Source organism: Toxorhynchites rutilus, chromosome 3, assembly GCF_029784135.1.
Source record: "Toxorhynchites rutilus septentrionalis strain SRP chromosome 3, ASM2978413v1, whole genome shotgun sequence".
Classification (NCBI taxonomy): Eukaryota; Metazoa; Arthropoda; class Insecta; order Diptera; family Culicidae; genus Toxorhynchites; species Toxorhynchites rutilus.
The window spans coordinates 198024264-198040705 of NC_073746.1; the positions used below are offsets into that span (position 1 = coordinate 198024264).

Below are 16442 nucleotides of genomic sequence, written 5' to 3' on the forward strand. Positions count from 1 at the left end.
TGATTTGGTTTAAATAACTCTGTTAGGGAACACATTTCGGTGGGAACAAAAGCTCCCCTACTTTCATGTATTTGCAATGCCGATTTTCCCCAGGCAGCTTGGTTTTGATGACTCTGTTAGGGAACATATTTCGGTAGGAACAAAAGCTCCCCCTACTTTCATGTATTTGCAATGCCGATTTCCCCCAGGCAGCTTTGTTTTGATGCCTCTGTTAGGGAATACATTTCGGAGGGAACAAAAGTTCCCTCACTTTCATGTATTTGCAATGTAGATTTCTCCCAGGCAGCTTGGTTTTGATTTCTCTGTTAGGGACCCGCCGCATGTGTCGTCAATTTCGATCAATCAGGAGTGGGTATTTCCGTTAGGATAGGGGTTGAGATTTTTCAATTGTTCGATAGTTTCATGATATATATTATTTTCTTCAACACAAAAAATTGTTATGGAGTGCCGAAATCGATTGACGCAAAAATTTCATCAATCCATCAAGAAATGACTGAGCAATAAGCATTTGAAATTGGACAATTTTCACGATGTGCTCCATTTTCGATTTTCAATTTATACCCCAATATGTTCCCGAAAGACGTAATCCTACGTCAAAACTTTGAAGTAGCTCGCACGCCGGATTACACATGACACTAACTGGCATGATGTGTTCACACGGTATGAGTAGCTGCACTGCAGTAACTGACTAGACCGACTCGTATGCTTACTCGCACCGTCTGAACCCGGCTTAAGTCGCCTATTATACAGTCAATTAACGATACTTAATTTCATCATTTTCAGTAACGGGTAACTTTTGCAGCGGTAACAAAATTTCTCCATAGATGGTGCTGATCATTCTACTTTTTAGACGTGATACGAAGTGCACATTTTTAAATGGTTTTATACTAGATGTAGACATAGATCTAGTATAGATAATCGTGTTTGTGTATTCAGATCAATATTAGGATAACTTTATGCTAATAGGTGGAAAATAGGGAAAAAAGATTAGACTTTCATGATTACACTGTTTTATGTTCGTTGTGCTAAGTTTAAAATGTTATTGTTTGAAAAAACTTGAAAATTGTGTGTTTTGTTTGTATGTGCGATATGTATACATATATGTGAATCTGAAATTTTATTAAAGTTGGAACATTGGACTGAAAAAAAGTGAAGTCACCGAATGTTGATCTGTATCTCGCAGAATCATTGCCATCCAGGAAAATATTGAAACAATCAGTGAATATCACCTGATTGAATAATCATGGGGAACAATGCCACTTCTACAAATAAAAAAGTTGACGCTGCTGAAAGTGTCAGAGAATTTTTGGATCAAGCGAAGGAGGATTTCGAAGAAAAATGGAAAAGAAACCCTACGAACACGGCAGCATTGGATGATTTCGAACGCATAAAAACTCTAGGAACTGGATCATTTGGGCGAGTTATGATAGTGCAACACAAGTCGACTAAAGATTATTACGCTATGAAAATATTAGATAAGCAAAAAGTTGTAAAACTCAAACAAGTCGAACATACACTCAACGAAAAAAGAATTCTACAAGCAATTTCATTTCCATTTCTGGTTAGCTTAAAATTTCATTTTAAAGATAACTCCAATCTGTACATGGTTTTGGAGTATGTTCCTGGAGGAGAAATGTTCTCACACTTACGCAAGGTCGGAAGATTCTCGGAGCCCCATTCAAGGTTTTATGCAGCGCAAATAGTTCTGGCATTTGAGTACTTACATTACCTAGATTTGATTTATCGTGATTTAAAGCCAGAAAATTTATTGATTGATTCTCAAGGATACTTGAAAGTAACTGATTTCGGCTTCGCAAAACGTGTCAAGGGAAGAACATGGACACTTTGTGGAACACCTGAATACTTGGCCCCGGAAATTATCCTAAGTAAAGGATATAATAAAGCAGTCGATTGGTGGGCCCTAGGTGTTTTGGTCTACGAGATGGCTGCTGGATACCCTCCATTTTTCGCCGATCAACCAATACAAATTTATGAGAAGATAGTATCCGGTAAAGTACGTTTCCCTTCCCACTTTGGATCGGAACTGAAAGATCTTCTAAGAAATCTTCTCCAAGTAGATCTTACAAAACGCTACGGTAATCTGAAGGCAGGCGTAAATGATATTAAGGGGCACAGATGGTTTGCATCAACAGATTGGATTGCTGTATTCCAAAAGAAGATAGAGGCACCATTCATACCTCGATGTAAAGGCCCGGGAGATACCAGTAACTTCGATGATTACGAGGAGGAAGCTTTAAGGATCTCTAGCACAGAAAAATGTGCGAAAGAATTTGCGGAGTTTTAATATGTATCAAATGTTCGTAAAACTGCAATCATTGAATTATTTTACCTGAATAAGATGTACGTCATAAAAAATTTCAACAATAAAATTCGATATGGCTAATCAGACCAAAATATCATCATGAATACTGATTGCTGCGTTCTAGTGCAAGCCAATGCTGGCATGAGTATTGTAATGAAACTATATCCATTACGCTGCTGTTGTCATGGTAAAATGTGAGTATCACTGTCTCTTATACTTCATATCATTGCATTAAATGTTAACTAAGAAACAAGGATTAAACCGCTTCATATTTAAAATAGGAAACTATTATTTTACAATATCTCGCACAGTATATGTGCCAATATGCTAGATGGGAAGATTCTGTATTAAATCTGTTACACCTGAATCGGATAATTCTTAAAATATTTTCATTTGTAATTGGTATTAAAAAGCTTTGTTTTTTCAAAGAATTTTTGAATATTTATTTTTCTTTGTTTCCTTGTTATTATTTTGAACCAGTTGTAAATGCAAGGAAGTATTAGTGAAAATCGTAATATAAAATTGTGTTCGAAGTAGTCGCTTTTGATTATGCCAAAAATTTTATGAAATGCAAAAATGAACTAACAAACAAGTGCATATGTCTTGTGCAGTACTCGTTCGCTAACTGGGCTGCAGATCCATCCCAATTATAAAATACTATTTGCACACCGACACTGAGAGCCTTCGAAACATCAACTTCATAACGGTGAAATAATGAAACTTCGTTTGTTTCTATGAACGTGGGGGAGTGAAAATGGCACATGGAAATATCACTTTTATCCGTCTTTTTGACATGATTACACAAATATTCACTCCACGCTATCACATTAGCCTCATATTCAGCGGGAGCTCTACAAAATGTACGTTTTTAATTGATAAATTTCTTCCTGAAAATAGCATTTTCATATAGATGCGGTGGGCAATCAAAGATAAACACAACCACTGACGTCACTATATGCGAAATAGTTATGGCAGCGCATGCTATGTCGCTCGAAACTCGACCATCTTCATTACCTTTTTTCCATGACATTGCTCTATTATTGATACATAAATGGGCTGATGCCTGGTTAACGCACGCCCAGTTGGCCCAGTTAGCTAATGACTACTGCAAATACAGTTTATACTCATAATATTAATCTTAATTTTTGTTAGATCATTCAAATCACTGTAAGAAAAATAGCAGCATTTTAGATTGATGTGAGGTTCAACCAACAGCTTCCTTAATCAATAGAGGCGAATGAACTGAAAAGTTTAAAGCCTCTTAAAAACAAGGAAGCGAAGCTTCCTTAACTTTCCTATACTCGCGCATAGGTTTGACAGACCGAGCATCAATGAGGTGGCTGAATCAAATGGCTATTGAAGCTGGAGGAAGTTAAAGAAAAATATTTTTTTGGAGTTTTTCCACTCAACTTCATTGTTTTCTCTGAATAAATACCAATAACGTCTGAAAATATACATTGGCAATAACACAGAGACGCGCACAGTCCAAAGTACCCAAATTACGATTTTCGGGCGAATATAGGAGTGTTAATCTATACTTTGTAGTAACCTCTGCCCACAGTTCTCTGACATAGTTGCAAAATGAAACGAGACCAGAAAACATTCACAGAATTGAACATCCCTGTTTATAACCGTTATACTGTCCAGCACACACACCCACACCCAAAATAAGGCAGATCAGTTGTGAATACAGAGGATTTAATTGCGTTCAGTAGAACGACAGACAGCATCCAGAAATATACGTGCGTGAAGATCGAATTTCATCGAATATACAATTTTAAAATTTGAGAGCGTAGTTTTGAAAATCCCAAAAAGGAAACCCTACCGTTGAGACAGTGTTTATTCTCGATACGCGATTCAGCCTCAAACCTCTGAAAGCGAACATTTTGGTGTCGTGACCAGGATGTATGGCTGAATCCAGAGGTCATTACCCTATGAACAACGAATGTTGAAGGGGTCATTATCATATGGACAACGATTGGTGAAGGGGTCATTATCCTATTTCAAAGCCGCAGCCATACAGTACTGAGGTCAATTATTGTTGGATAATAGAAGCTTGGATGAACAAATGCCATAAATCGAAGACATTTCTTTGATGCAAAATATTTGAGTTAATACAAGGTCTAATTATTACAGGCCACAGGTGAGTGGCTTTCCTACAACTTACCACAAATTTAGCGGTGCTACTTGGATCTTTTTTGTTTTTTTGCTGCTTTTACGAGATTTGGCGATCACCACAAAATTATATTCAACTGACAACTATTGACAAGGAATATTCACGACTTGACTACACTTCTGGATAAAACCGATTGCTACCACACACGAGAAATAGTTACATTTTACATTGATTATACAAGGCTTGTTACAAACAGGCCTCAGGTGAGTGCCTGTCCAAATAATTCTACTGTATCAATTTGTGCTACCTGGTACTTTTATGTTTATTTTATGATCATCGACGATTCGGGATTATTACTGCATCTACTGGCTGTGAGAGAGGACTATATCGTAATAATTTAGCTGGACTCAATAACGATTCGCATATTCGGGAAGGACTATTTCCATACTACTTTTCAAGGCCTATTTTGGACAGGCCTCAGGTGAGCACCTGTCCAATACTACAATTTTAATTTGCGGTACTTCCTGGTCCCTTTTGTCTCTTTTCGGTTATTTTGGAGCAACTGCATTGCTGGTCTGGTAGTGGTGTTAATGATGGCTGAACGAAAAGTTAACGACAAAATTAAAAGGAGGGAACGTATATTCGTATCTCTAAAACGACACGAGCAGTTTTTGGAGGGATATGATCCGAATTCACAGAGCGGACAAATCGAGATGAGGATTGAAAAACTTGATAAAAAATTCGAAGAATTCGAAAAAGTTCAGGAAGAGATAGCGATGTTGGATGAAAAAGGTGATGTTGAGGAGGACAGTTATTCTGCTGGAGTGGATTTTGAAAATCATTATTATGAGCTACGAGCAGCACTATCAGCAAAGATATCTCTATCGGTTCAGACTACCGCAAATCTTGACAACACGATTGCCAGAAATACAAGCGCTTTGGGTATTCATACCGGGGTGCGTCTACCTCAGATTACACTACCGGAGTTCGACGGTGACTATCGAGTGTGGCTTTCGTTTAAGTCGATATTCGTTTCCATGATACACGAATCGGCAGAACTCTGCGACGTACAAAAATTTCACTACCTGAAAACAGCACTGAAAGGGGAGGCGGCAAAGCTTATAGAATCTCTCACGATCACGAATAAAAACTACTCAATTGCTTGGGAAACAGTAACGAAGCGATAATCAAACGAATATCTTCTCAAAAAGCGACATATTCACGCGCTCATGGAATATCCAAGACTGAAGGAGGAATCGGCTGCAGCAATTCACGGATTGGTAGACGAATTCGAACAGAGAATGAAGATACTAAAGCAGTTGGGTGAAAAAACTGAGCATTGGGGAGCACTTATTGTACATTGGGTTTGTTCCAAGTTGGACGGTCATACTCTACAACTTTGGGAAGACCACGCGGCTTCTATAAAAGAACCTGGTTTCTCATCATTAATGGATTTTCTAGAGAAAAGGACTCGAATATTGGACGCCATATCATCAAATTGTACCGAAAGCAAAAATCATCCCACAAGATCGAACATAAAACGTACCAATATTGTTTCATATAGTGCCACAAATGCTGTGAATGATGTACCAGCATGTCAATGTTGCGGCGATGCTCATTATACTTCACGTTGTACTAAATTCCAGACGATGAATCTATCTGAAAGAATGAATATAGTAAACAACAAGCGCTTGTGTAGTAATTGCTTTCGATCAGGGCATTGGGCTCGAGACTGCAACTCTAAATTTAATTGTAGAACGTGTGGAAAAAGGCACAATGCGTTGATTCATCCCGGATATCCACTGGGGCACAGCGATAGCATGAATTCCACAGTAAATAAAAGCAACAATATACGAGGCATGAAAACAAATTTGGCAACTGGAGGTACAGGAAGTACATTTGCTGATCAAACGGAAGCAATGGATGAATCGACAGTTAGTTCATTTAGTATTGGGACCAAATCTGGACCATCGAACATTTTTCTTTCAACGGTGGTATTGATTGTGCAGGATAGAGATGGTAACAAACATTTGGCAAGAGCATTGCTCGATAATGGATCTCAGGTGAATATTATGAGCGAAAGGATGTGTCAGATGCTGAAGTTGAAACGACGTGCGATAAATGTTCCAATTTATGGAATTGGCCAGGTTGAATCCCGAGCAAGACATGCAGTTAACGCTACAATAAGTTCTCGAGTGACAGATTACACAATGGGAATGGATTTTTTTAATATTGCCACGGGTTACTTCTAAGTTGCCTTCAGTTACCGTGCCAATTATTCACTGGAGAATTCCTGAACAATTGAAGCTAGCTGATCCTGACTTTAACACATGCAAACGGGTCGACTTGATAATTGGTGCGGAATACTTCTATGATTTTTTGAATGAAAACGGACTAAAACGGATTAATATGGGATCAGGACTTCCCACTTTGGTTGAAACAAAACTTGGTTGGATCGTAACGGGTAAAACGAGTACTCAAAACAGGACATCTGTTCACTGTTATGCCGCGACAACTCCGGATAATCTAGAGAGTCTGATTGGAAAAATTTTGGAAAACAGAGAGCTATAATGATCAACCGCCTTGGTCTAAGCAGGAACAAGACTGCGAAGAATCTTTTGTTAAAACTCACTCGCGTGCTGACGATGGTCGCTACATAGTAAGACTACCCAAACATGTTCATTTCGGAAATATGCTGGGTGAATTAAAAATAATGGCATTGGAAAGGTTCAGAAAACTGGAAAGACGCTTGCAACGGGACATATTATTAAAAAAGGAATACCATGCATTCATGGCTGAATATATTAGGCTTGGTCACATGAAAAAAGTTACAGAAGAGAATTTACCATCAGAAGCTAGGGGATCCACGGATAAAAAAGCATATTATTTGCCTCACCACCCCGTCATTAAAAATTCAAGCACTACAACTAAGTTACGGGTCGTATTTGATGGATCGGCTTCCACCGATAGCGGATACTCGCTGAATGATATTCTTTTGAAAGGTCCTGTAATACAAGATGAGCTTCTCAGTCTATTACTACGGTTCCGTAAACATAAAGTCGCCCTCGTTGCGGACGTGGAAAAAATGTATAGACAAATCCGTCTACACGATGATGATACGCATCTGCAAAGAATTTTTTGGCGGTTTTCCGAGTCAGATCCAATAGGTACATACGAATTGCTCACGGTGACTTATGGCTTGACTCCTTCATCGTTCCTCGCCACAAGAACACTGAAGCAACTGGCATACAAGTAAAGACACTTGGTGTTACATGGGATCCAAGATCTGATCAGTTGAGTTTTGCCTTCGATATAGTCAATAACGTGAAGGATTGGACAAGGCGAAGTATCCTCTCTACCATCGCGAAACTGTTTGATCCTCTCGGTTTAATTTCTCCGGTAATTGTGAAGGAAAAAATAATAATGCAGAAACTATCTTTACTGCAATCTGGCTGGGATGATGCTGTTCCCTCTCAATTGGATAATGAATGGAAAGAATTTATCAGCAACTTGAATCTGCTATCAGAAGTGCAAATAGAATCGCCTTTAGTCTGGAATGGACAGGAATACAGTTTCACTGTTTTGCGGATGCATCTGAGTTAGCGTATGGAGCGTGTCTCTATGTAAGAGCGACCGATACAGTCGGCAATGTGCGCATCGAGCTACTTTCGTCAAAATCTCGTGTTGCACCATTAAAAAGATAAACACTCCCTCGCCTAGAGCTTTGTGCTGCAGATACAGCTGCCCACTTATATTCAAAAGTTGTAAACTCATTGAAAATGAATGAATATCAATCGTTTTTCTGGTCCGACTCAACAATTGTTGTGCACTGGCTGAAGGCACCTCCTAACACTTGGCAAACCTTCATTGCGAATCGTGTTTCTAGGATACAAACGCTCACTTATGGTCATAGTTGGCAACATATAGCAGGGAACCAAAACCCTGCTGACTTATAATATCTATATTATTAATATCTGTGAAGGAATTTCTCCAGAGTCAATTATGGAGAAACGGACCGACATGGCTAAAGCAATCCATTGATACGTGGCCAAAGGAAAGCAAGGAATTTGTTCATTCCGACCTGGATCTAGAAACCCGAAAGACTGTTCATATGGGGACCATAATTTCTGAAACGAATGACTTGTTCTTCCTACGCTCGGCTCTCAAACCTTTACCGCGCATTGTAGCTTATTGCCTCCGTTTCGCACATAACTGTCGCCAACCTCATGAAGCTCGTCGATCCCCATTCTTAGAAGCGAATGAAATTAACGCTGGAAAACTGGCTTTGGTGCGCCTTGTACAACTAGAATGTTTTCCAGAGGATATTAAAAATTTACGAAAGCATCATCAGGTATCGAACAAATCTCCACTGAAACTTCTCAATCCCTTTGTAGATCAAAATGGGGTCATAAGAGTGGGTGGACGCCTGCGTCAGTCAGACGTACATTTTGCAACAAAGCATCCATCAGTACTTCCAAGTAACCATCCATTTACTCGCATGCTCATTGATTACTTTCATCATCAAACCATTCATGGTAGTCGGCAGTTAACACTTTCAGTCATGAGACAGGAATTCTGGCCGTTACATGGCAAAAAGACAGTCAATTCTGTGTTACAAAAATGCTATCGCTGCTTTCGTGTGAGTCCAACAACAATTCAGCAACCAATGGGCCAGCTACCAAGTGCCCGTGTGTGTCCAAGCAAACCGTTCGTCATAACTGGGATTGATTATTGCGGTCTGTTTTATCTAAAATCACCCTATCGTCGTGCTGCCGCCCCGAAAGTTTACGTTGCAGTGTTTATATGTTTTACCACGAAGGCCATACATTTGGAAATTGTCAGCAATTTATCGACCGTCGGGTTTATTTCAGCCCTGCGTAGATTCATTGGTAATCACGGAGTTCCATCTGAAATTCATTCAGATAATGCCAAGAAATTTTCCGGAGCCAAGCATGAGTTATATGGTTTATATAAGACGCTGAATGATAAAAAATAGTTCGCTATGATTGGAAACGAGCTAGCGCAACAAGGTATTTCATGGCATTTTATACCCCCACGGGCTCCTAACTTTGGAGGCTTGTGGGAAGCTGCAGTGCGCACTGTTAAAAGTGCCCTCAAAAAGGAAATCGGCTCGTATCACCTATCCTTTGAAGATTTCTCTACTCTTCTCGTTCAGATTACAGCAGCAATCAATTCAAGGCCATTAGTTCCGCTTTCGGATGACCCTCTAGATGTTGATGTGCTGACTCCAGCCCATTTTCTTATTGGCTCTACCATGACGGCACTCCCCGAAACCGATCTGCGCGCCATCCCTACGAATCGACTAACCCACTACCAGCAAAGGCAGCAATTATTCCAGCGATATTGGCAGAGATGGAGTAAGGAATACCTCACCGAGATGCAAATGATTAACAAACACCGGCAACACATTTCCATTAATGTTGGAGATTTGGCTGTTCTACGTGAAGATAATCAACCACCCCTATATTGGCCTTTGGCAAGAATTACTAAGGTGCATCCAGGAAATGATGGAGTCGTCAGAGTGGTTACTGTAAGAACCAAAAACGGTATCTACAAGCGTCCTGTGTGCCGAATATGTCCATTGCCATCGAATTGTGATCTATTACAAAACAGACCAGGAATTTAGTTAACTAGTTTTAATAGTTTAGAACATAAGCATATTTAGTTGAAGCTAGTTCAAGTGGGCCGGTAATGTTGGCATTTATATGTAGACATTAGTAATCTTCGATGACCAAATATGGCTCAAATTGAACATCGCTGTTTATAACCGTTATACTGTCCAGCACACACACCCACACCCAAAATTAGGCAGATCAGTTGTGAATACAGAGGATTTAATTGCGTTCAGTAGAACGACAGAACGCATCCAGAAATATACGTGCGTGAAGATCGAATTTCATCGAATATACAGTTTTAAAATTTGAGAGCGTAGTTTTGAAAATCCCAAAAAGGAAACCCTACCGTTGAGACAGTGTTTATTCTCGATACGCGATTCAGCCTCGAACCTCTGAAAGCGAACAAATGGAGTTGATTTCGGGCCAGTTAACTGTCAAACTAGGACCAGCTGCTCGTTGATCAATTCTTTGCCATGAATCGCCAAGAATATTTGAAAATTCACTTCTAAATCTGGGTCATGCGGATAGATTTAAAAAGGTTGTCAAAAAAAAAAACCGATAGAAATGTCAAAACAATTCTATTATATCAACGATTTTATTATTATATCAACGATTTTATTACTAACCTCGAGCCGACCGTGAGTAATCGGTTACATATTACTAACATAGATAATAAGAAAAACTGTCAAAATATTGAACTCCGGCCTCCTGAAAAAAAAACGATTTTATTAAAAAAACGGTACATATCGTGGCAGTTGGGTATAATAATTCAAACCGCCAAAGAATAGAAATGTTGCGACCTTCTCGTCTTCGTCTCGCAGTTGCGTGTAGCAGGAATCTAATTCCACAAGGTACAATATTTCTGCAGAAGAATAATCTTTCTTGAGTAAAATTCTGGTTTGGTCCAGAACGTGAATAAACAAATTTGCATCACGAAAACGTTTGTTCATTCGTGCATGGGGAAAAGGTTGTACGATTTTTTTTTCAAGCAATGAAAATTAAATTTGTTTGACTCCGTATGACCTGGTACTATATGATGTGTACTCTCGAACTAGTTTTCATGACAAAGAATAACATGGATATATAATTTATTGCAAAACATGTAACGATTTCATGATACATTGACTAAGTGGTTCTCCATTTTCAATCATCTTAGATAGTAAGGTAAATGATTTTGGTTTGTCCAGTCGAAAATATGATCATGGTTTGTCCATTTTTTTGAATGCTCTAGTTCAGCACACCTATATCAAATCAGGTATTCTAATGTTTCAAAACATTTAAATTAAATTGTCTTTTTCACGATTTACAGTAGTTTAATAGTATACTAGCTGACCCGGCAAACGTCGTCCCGCCCACAATTTGTTTTTTGTTATCAATACCTTCAAACATTTACGTTGCCTTACTATGAGCAAGCTCATGGGTCCAATCGCAGAACTGTTCATTGATTGATCTTCTAATCGACCCTGGTGAATCTTCCTTTTACTATAAAATTCCTAGTATTTCTAATAAAGTATTTTTCTGTGTTTTTTTAGTATTTTTCTGTGTACTCTGGACATGTTTCTCCGTTACAATGAATAAATGTTTTATACAGAAAATATGATACAATAAAGACAGCCCTAAATCGGACAATTCCTTCCTCGAGTTCTGCTCTTATCAACACATTCGGCAATATATTTTTATTTGTATAGATAGAATAAGATATAGGAGTATGAAAAGCACATTAAAATCCATTTCCAGTTTCGAACAAAGATCAATTTCGCTAGCGCAAACATCAAATGGACTCACAGCACTTGTCACTATTAATTTTCTGGATTTTCCCTTTTTGCTTCAGAGTTTTCCGAAAATTTTCAATTGTCATGTTGAACTCACATCCCAAATTGTGCTTGATTAGTTCTCGAGTTATGCAGAAGTTTGTGTTTCGTTTGTATGGCAACCCCCTTAGAGAGGGGGGAGAAGTGTATTCACCATAGAAACGTTTCGTGCTCCGTAAAACCTTCACATGCCAAATTTGGCTCCATTTGCTTGATTAGTTTTTGAATTATGCAGAAATTCGTCTTTCACTTGTATGGCAGCTACCCCTTGGAGAGGGTGGTGGAGTGTCTAACCACCGTAAAAACATTTATTGCACCATTAAACCTCCACATGCCAAATTTGGCATTCATATGTAGTGTGAAGTACTGCTTTCTCATGTTCAATCTAAGGTGAAAAGATACAAAAGTCTATGTCATCGGCTAGATCTACAACAAATAAATTGTTGTTTCATTCCCGCCCGCTTGATGTGATTATGAAACAAAATATGATGCTGCTGTCAACACGTTAAGCCCCTCATTGGTCCCTGAGATTGACACTGAATTTTCGCCTTTTTTGCGCCGATCTCACCGGGACAGTAGAATTTTCGTTCGGAGAGTGTCGGCATTATGGGTTTTGGACATGATTCTCACGTTACCTGACCAATGGTGTTCATAACCTTACAGATCGATAGTCCAATAATTTCAGTTTTGTTATAACATAGTTTTATTGCTGAAATATTCCTTTTTTTGTTTGCGTCTGGTTTTTAGTACTTTATTGCGTTATTCACGATTTTCGTTCCGCGGACAGTCGGAGTTCTACTGTAGTTAATACCTATGTTGCTTGTGTATTTAATGTTTCTACGTTTGTTACTAGATGTATTCTATAAAAAGTGCGTAGAATTTTAGAGTATTTTTCTCAGTTACATTCTCAGGTTTTTCAAAAATAAAACTACGCATTCGCGATAAGATTTCGATAAACAATAATAGCGATAAATAATAGAACATATAGATTTATCTCGGTTACCTTCTCAGGTTTCCCAAAGATAACTCTTCACCGTCGTGATTGGATTAGGGTAGAAAGTACATAACATAGATAATAGAATATAAAGTCGGTCCAATTCATTCTACAGGTTTTCCTTCTCAGGAGATACCTAAAGATAATTTCTGCCACGTGTTATAACACGAGATTTTAGAGTTTTCGTTTCGTCGAGTGGTTGACAGTTTGCATTCACATAATCACATCACTTACCTCAGTGCATCCTGATTATTATCTCTCTATCTCTATCTAACAACAATCCCTTCCATGATATCCGCTAGGGAACCACGAAATAGAGGCGACCCTTCTGGCCTTCAGGCGGCGAATATCATACTAACATTCCTGATCAAGAGTTAACATCCTCCTGCAACGCAGCAGATTCCATCTCTTTAGACCAAGCAACCATAAAACCATCTGGGAGAAATCGAAAGGAGGAAAAGAGAGGACGGTGAGCCTTTTCGTCGATGGAATCCATTGGGAAAGGAGGAGATGGAAAAGAGGAAAAAACCGGAGAGGAATCGGAGAGGAGCCATTAAAAAATCACTAAATGTCGTTACAAGAAATTTTATGTATTAAATATCGTTTGGAATCAGTGTCATTGTCAAATTAAATTAAAGTCCATTGTCATTAAAATTATTGTACGTGTTGTGAATTTTAATTTGACAACAATCCTAATCGAGTGTTGGGAGTTCCACTATTCAATCGCATCGAAGGATTTCGAAGGGATATTCCCCAACATTTTGGTCCAGCCGAACCGGATCTGGGATCTTTGGTACATCGTATGGACGGATTTTCTTCATCATAAGGCCGGTACTGCGTAAATATCAAGCTGCCACAGGAATATCGAATCAATACACCAAAGGAACTATCGCTGCCATCGTTTAATTTGAATGAGGACGTAGCCCAATAAAGAAATCCATTCATCCCGTAACTGAGCCAATTGGTCTGGAAACATAGAAGTAGGAGTTAACACAATTTGGAGCCATATTTGCTTCGTCAGGTCAGTAATATTGAATAGTATATGCCTGGCGAAGCTAGGTTTCACTACACATACTACATCTGAGTTATTTGTTTCATAACTTACATAACATCGAGAGGATTCATCATGCCTAATACGACCACTACCACGAAAACATCACCGTCTCTGAAACGGCTGTTACTAAGTCTGAAAGATGCACATTCGACGATCAACGACATTTGGAAGTTTGTTTCCGAGTTCAAGGGTGATACAGCAACGAGCCAAGCGGAGGTGCGTTTAGAAACTCTAAACTGTGCGTGGGAAAAGTTCTCTGAAACACTCCTTGACATTAAGTGTCACGATGAATTTGACGACGAGGATGATTTTTACGAACAAGAAAAAACAGATTCCAGAGACCGTTTTTATCATGCCAAGGCTTTTCTGATGGAAATTCTAAAGAAGGAACGGGAGCAATCAATGTCAACTCAAAGTATTCGAGTGAACGATAGTATGCTGCATGGGACGTTCGACCATGTACGTCTATCGCAAATCAGACTGCAAAACTTTGACGGTAATATAGACAAATGGTTAAGCTTCAGAGATCTCTACGTATCACTCATACACTGCAAGTCGGATCTGCCTGATGTGGAGAAATTTCACTACCTCAAAGGCTGCTTGCAGGGAGAACCGAAAGCTCTTGTCGACCCACTACAACTTACAGGGGCGAATTACACGATTGCATGGGAAATGTTACTAAGCAGATATAATAACTCCAAACTGTTGAAAAAACGCCAGATTCAATCTTTATTTAAACTACCAATAATCACAAAGGAATCCGCAAGTGAATTGCATGTACTTCTCGATAACTTCGAGAGAGTGGTAAAAACGCTCGACCAAATCGTAAACCCAGAGGATTATAGGGATCTTCTGCTGATTAATATCCTCACTACACGTCTGGATCCAACGACACGCCGGGGGTGGGAAGAAATTTCCGCGAGTAAGGAACAGGAATCATTGGCCGATCTCACCGATTTTTTACACTGTAGAGTTCAAATGTTAGATTCCCTACCATCGAGAACAGGAGAGAACAAAGCTAGTGGCACGTTTAATCCACCACTAAGACATCACCCGTCCTTCACCAAACCAAGCTACAGCACAGTACAAACAAGTACAACCCGGTGTTTATCGTGCGAAGCTTATCATTCCCTCTATCAATGTGATGTTTTCCAGCGAATGACAGTATCAGATAGAGATTCGTTTTTTAAAGGTCATTCGCTTTGACTGAAACTGTTTTAGAGCGGGTCATCATGCAAAGTTGTGCCTATCACGGAACTCCTGTCGTAAATGTGGCGGCAGACATCACACACTAGTATGGTTCAGAGGGGAAACCGAGAGTGCTACGACTTCCAATTCAGCCTCTTCTGTGGATTCTCCAGCAGTTTCGATTGCTTCGTCATCACAAGTGGCTAACACTGCAGCTACTAATGCATTGGCATCAGGTGTTAATCATCGATACGCATCACAAATTCTCTTGGCAACAGCTATTGTTATTGTTATCGACGATGATGGTAATCGTTACCCTGTTCGGGCTCTATTGGATTCAGGCTCGGAGAGTAATTTTATCTCCGAGCGAATTAGCCAGAAACTCAAGGTACATAGACATCGGGCGGATATATCAGTACTCGGTATAGCAGAATCCACTACCAACGTCAAACAAACCATAGATGCTACGGTTAAATCGCGTATCATGGACTTTTCCGTAACAATGACCTTTTTAGTATTGACCAAGGTTACCGTAAAGTTGCCAACAACAAATGTGAACACGAAAGGATGGAATTTACCAGAAGGAATACAGTTAGCTGACCCTTCGTTCTGTATATCCCAGGCCGTAGATATGATTCTGGGTGTTGAAGCATTCTTCAGTTTTTTTGAATCCGGTCGCAAAATATATTTGGGTGAACAAATGCCGATTTTGGTTGAGTCCGTATTTGGATGGATAATTTCTGGAGGCGTACCCCATACCAGCAATTCATTGCACGTTAACTGCAACACTTCAGCAATGGAAAAACTCGATCATTTGTTAACCCGGTTTTGGGCGTGTGAGGAAATCGATACCCCTATCAAGTATTCATCAGAAGAAGCGCATTGCGAATCTTTATTTACGAAATCTGTTCAGCGGGGTGAGGATGGACGATATACCGTGTCTCTTCCCAAGAAGGAGGATACGTTGATGCAACTAGAAAATTCGGGAAATATTGCACTACGACGACTGTTATTGACTGAACGAAGATTGGCAAATGATACGTATCTGAGAGAACAATATATGACTTTCATGAAAGAATATTTGAATTTAGGACACATGCAAAAGATCGACGAAACAATTTCAATTCCAATTAATAGATGTTACATACCCCACCATCCAGTATTTAAGAAGGAGAGTACCACTACAAAGGTTCGGGTAGTTTTCGATGCATCATGTCAGACATCTTCGGGAATAGCTTTAAACGATACGTTACTGGTTGGACCAGTTATTCAAGAGGACCTTCGCTCCATCATTTTCCGTTGCCGAACGAGACAAATCAT

The 16442-nt window shown here is 39.3% G+C and overlaps 2 protein-coding genes across 3 annotated transcripts in view; both read left to right on the top strand.

Moving 5' to 3' along the window:
• Positions 1–880: 880 nt before the first annotated feature.
• LOC129776264 (uncharacterized) overlaps positions 881–16442 on the top strand; it is a 38026-nt gene continuing 22464 nt past the window's right edge. Inside the window, exons 1-2 of one of the 2 annotated variants that reach the window (XM_055781812.1) lie at positions 2308–2517; positions 13183–15163. In XM_055781812.1, coding sequence (XP_055637787.1) covers positions 14007–15140 — 1134 coding nt within the window. In that variant the 5' untranslated portion in view covers positions 2308–2517; positions 13183–14006 and the 3' untranslated portion in view covers positions 15141–15163. Of the gene's footprint in view, positions 2518–13182; positions 15164–16442 lie in introns of those variants that run through there. The other variant, XR_008743071.1, reaches the window with a different exon arrangement.
• Positions 2817–12703, top strand: LOC129776265 (uncharacterized). Its single transcript, XM_055781813.1, has 2 exons — positions 2817–4466; positions 4546–12703. Exon 2 carries the CDS (start codon positions 5669–5671, stop codon positions 6689–6691), a length of 1023 nt encoding a protein of 340 aa, XP_055637788.1. The 5' UTR covers positions 2817–4466; positions 4546–5668; the 3' UTR covers positions 6692–12703.

Excerpts from the sequence above, each read along its gene's own strand:
- LOC129776265 (XM_055781813.1), top strand. The coding sequence starts at position 5,669 with ATGGAATATCCAAGACTGAAGGAGGAATCGGCTGCAGCAATTCACGGA.